General features: G+C 34.9%; 1 protein-coding gene across 1 annotated transcript in view; it reads right to left on the bottom strand.

The window, feature by feature from the left end:
* Nucleotides 1-210: 210 nt before the first annotated feature.
* Nucleotides 211-2,744, bottom strand: part of LOC129228490 (probable 3',5'-cyclic phosphodiesterase pde-5) — a 97,242-nt gene continuing 94,708 nt past the window's right edge. The window contains exons 25-26 of the mRNA XM_054863170.1: nt 1,119-1,207; nt 211-316 (exon numbers count right to left, since the gene is read on the bottom strand). Coding sequence (XP_054719145.1) covers nt 211-316; nt 1,119-1,207 — 195 coding nt within the window. The remainder of the gene's footprint in view (nt 317-1,118; nt 1,208-2,744) is intronic.

Raw genomic sequence — 2,744 nt, forward strand, 5'->3', positions numbered from 1 at the left:
TCGCATACTGTGCAAATTCAACTTTATAAAAGATTGGAGGGAAGTTCAACCGTTCCGTAAATGCAATTCAATATTTTTAAAACGTAGGATTATAGGCATATCTATTTTTAAGCTGAATGCTTGACAGAGACGCCTGGACTAGAAACATTTAATAAAAATCATTTTCAACCACATCATAAATTATTGATTGCACATAACGAAGATCATGAGTTATTGGTTTTCGTCTTCTGTAGTTTCTTCAGTTTTTGCGTCTTTTACTAATTCTTCTTCATTATCTTGACTTTCAGAAAGATCTTCCCAAATCTTCAAGTTCGCCCTTTTTTAAGAAAAACATCATTAAATACGCCATTATAACCAAACATACTACAGTATTAAAGAAAAAGAACCGTATTTTTCTGTATGTACTTAATTTATGAACAGTAAGTAATCTTGACTGGACACCACCGAAGGTGTTTTTAACCCCCGACACACAAAGTAAGGGGGTTATAAGTTTGATGTGTCTGTGTATATCTGTCTGTGGCACTTTAGCGCCTAAACGGATGGACCAATTTTGAAAAAAAAAAAATTGTTCGAAAGGAGAGTTGATCGAGAGTGTTCTTAGCTAGGTTGCGTCTTCGGCTGACATTAATTAACGAAGATATTAATTAAAACCCTCTAGATTTTTTTGCGATCTTTGCAGTGAAAACATATCTAAAAATTTAAAAATTTAGTACCAAAATAAAGAGCAATTTTTTCTGCGTCTGAGAGAATGTTTTTGAAACTTGTATGCTGTATAGAATTCGAATCATAACGTTTTTTCAAATCAAGTTTTAAGTACGACTAAGCCTTTGTTCACGCGATTCGTAACCGAATTCATTGTTGGCCGACAAGGGAAGGAAACGCAGTAATTTAAAATTTTTATCTGTTACTAATTTCTATTTGTTAGCAAATAAAATACTTGTAACTGATTTTTAATAATATAACGCTATTAATAGGATTTACAATTTTCCCTCTTGGTTCTACATTTGCTACTCAGTCGGGGTTTTTTAAAATTTTTAATTTTAGTTACTGGTTTAAAGAATTAGGCGTATAACTAAGTGAAACAAAAGTAGTTTTAACAAAAAAAAAGAGCATCTTACTTGACTCCAATAAGTAGGGGCTCCGCTTCAGGTATAATAGAGAACAGTAATTCGTAACAGGGGATGCAAATTCCTCGTAGAAAGCTCACCTTTCAAAGAAAAAAGAAGAAAACGAGTGTCCGTTGTGACACCACAGACATTCTGTACAGGGTGCGGAGAAAGTTTCCCACAATTTTGTTTAAAACTTTTTTTTTTCTTTTTCTTTTTTTTTTTTTTTTTTGGCGTTAAAATCGTATGTTGGCGATTTATTTGGCACATGTTGTTGTCGTGTGCCAGCTAGGCGGGCAATTTGGAGTGCGTTGCTTCACTTTTCCAACCGCACCGTAATTTGGTGTGAAGTCCGACTTCTACAGTACACACATGCCATAAGGACTCGTTTATAGGGTAGGCAACCATTCACAGCATAACAACACATTCACACAAAGAAAGGACAAGGACAAAAGAGGGAAAGTACATCCATGCCCGAGCCGGGATTCAAACCCAGACCTTCCTGTCACAGGCAGACTTCTCTGACCACTAGACAAGGCAGGCGGCGGCACATATTGTTTATTGGCATTAAAAGTATTTGAGGTTTAATCAATTGTTCTTTGTTAGTTCATTGAGTTAGTGAGCAATGAATCGTGAAAATGTGCGTGTTACTGTCGTTGAAATACACAAGAAGGGAATGAAAAAAAAAAGGAATGAAAACAGCCGATATTATTCGAATGACTGGATTCAAGAGTAAAACAGACTACGACACTGTGAAATGCTACAATGAGACTGGAGGGACTGCCGACCGTCCACGGAGTGGGCGTCCAACCACTGCAAAATGCCTGGAATGAGATACTGGTGGATGTGTGCACGAGCATCGTCGGCAATTTCAGACTGCGGCTCCGTAAATGTAATGAAGTCCAAGGAGCCAATTTTGAACAATTGTTATATTTTTTTATTTAATGTTATTATTATTGTTTCAATAAAGAGTTTTTATTGTTTTAACTTGTTGATTTGTTGAATTATGTGTTAGTTTAACACATAATTATCGCCTATTGAAATCTTTGCTGTATCGATCGCTGTAGCCTATTGAAATCTTTACTAATATTATAAAGAGAGAGGGTGGATTTTTGTGTGTTTATATGTTCGAGGTAATGTCCGGAACCACTGCACCTATTTGAAAAATTCTTTCACTATATGAAAGGTGCTTTCTTGTTGAGTAACATAAGCTATAATTCGAAAAAATCCGATAAATAGTTCTTTTTTTATTCCAATTTAGGCCCAAATTTCACACAAATTCCCGAATATGAGAGTGAAAAATTACTTGCACATATTGATATTATATGTCGTTGAAAGGGGAAGAATTTTCCGCGTTAAACAATTTGTTTCAATGCTCTAACTTAATTACGGCGGGAGTAATTTGCGTTTTTAGCTCGAACCTTTTTAGGTTTAGCTGAAATTTTGGCACTACTTTCTTTATTAAATCTATCAATAAAAAGTGAAGGAATTGTCCCACAGTTTTCTTTTTGACAGCATTGGAAAAAGCGAGATTTTTTACTCCATATTTCTCTTGACCTGTGGTCCAAAAAATTAGATTCTATCTTCAAAGGAAAAAACGTTACAAGCGTTTTTAAATCAATTTCGAAATATGTCATT

This window comes from Uloborus diversus, chromosome 8 (assembly GCF_026930045.1).
Source record: "Uloborus diversus isolate 005 chromosome 8, Udiv.v.3.1, whole genome shotgun sequence".
In the NCBI taxonomy this organism is placed as follows: Eukaryota; Metazoa; Arthropoda; class Arachnida; order Araneae; family Uloboridae; genus Uloborus; species Uloborus diversus.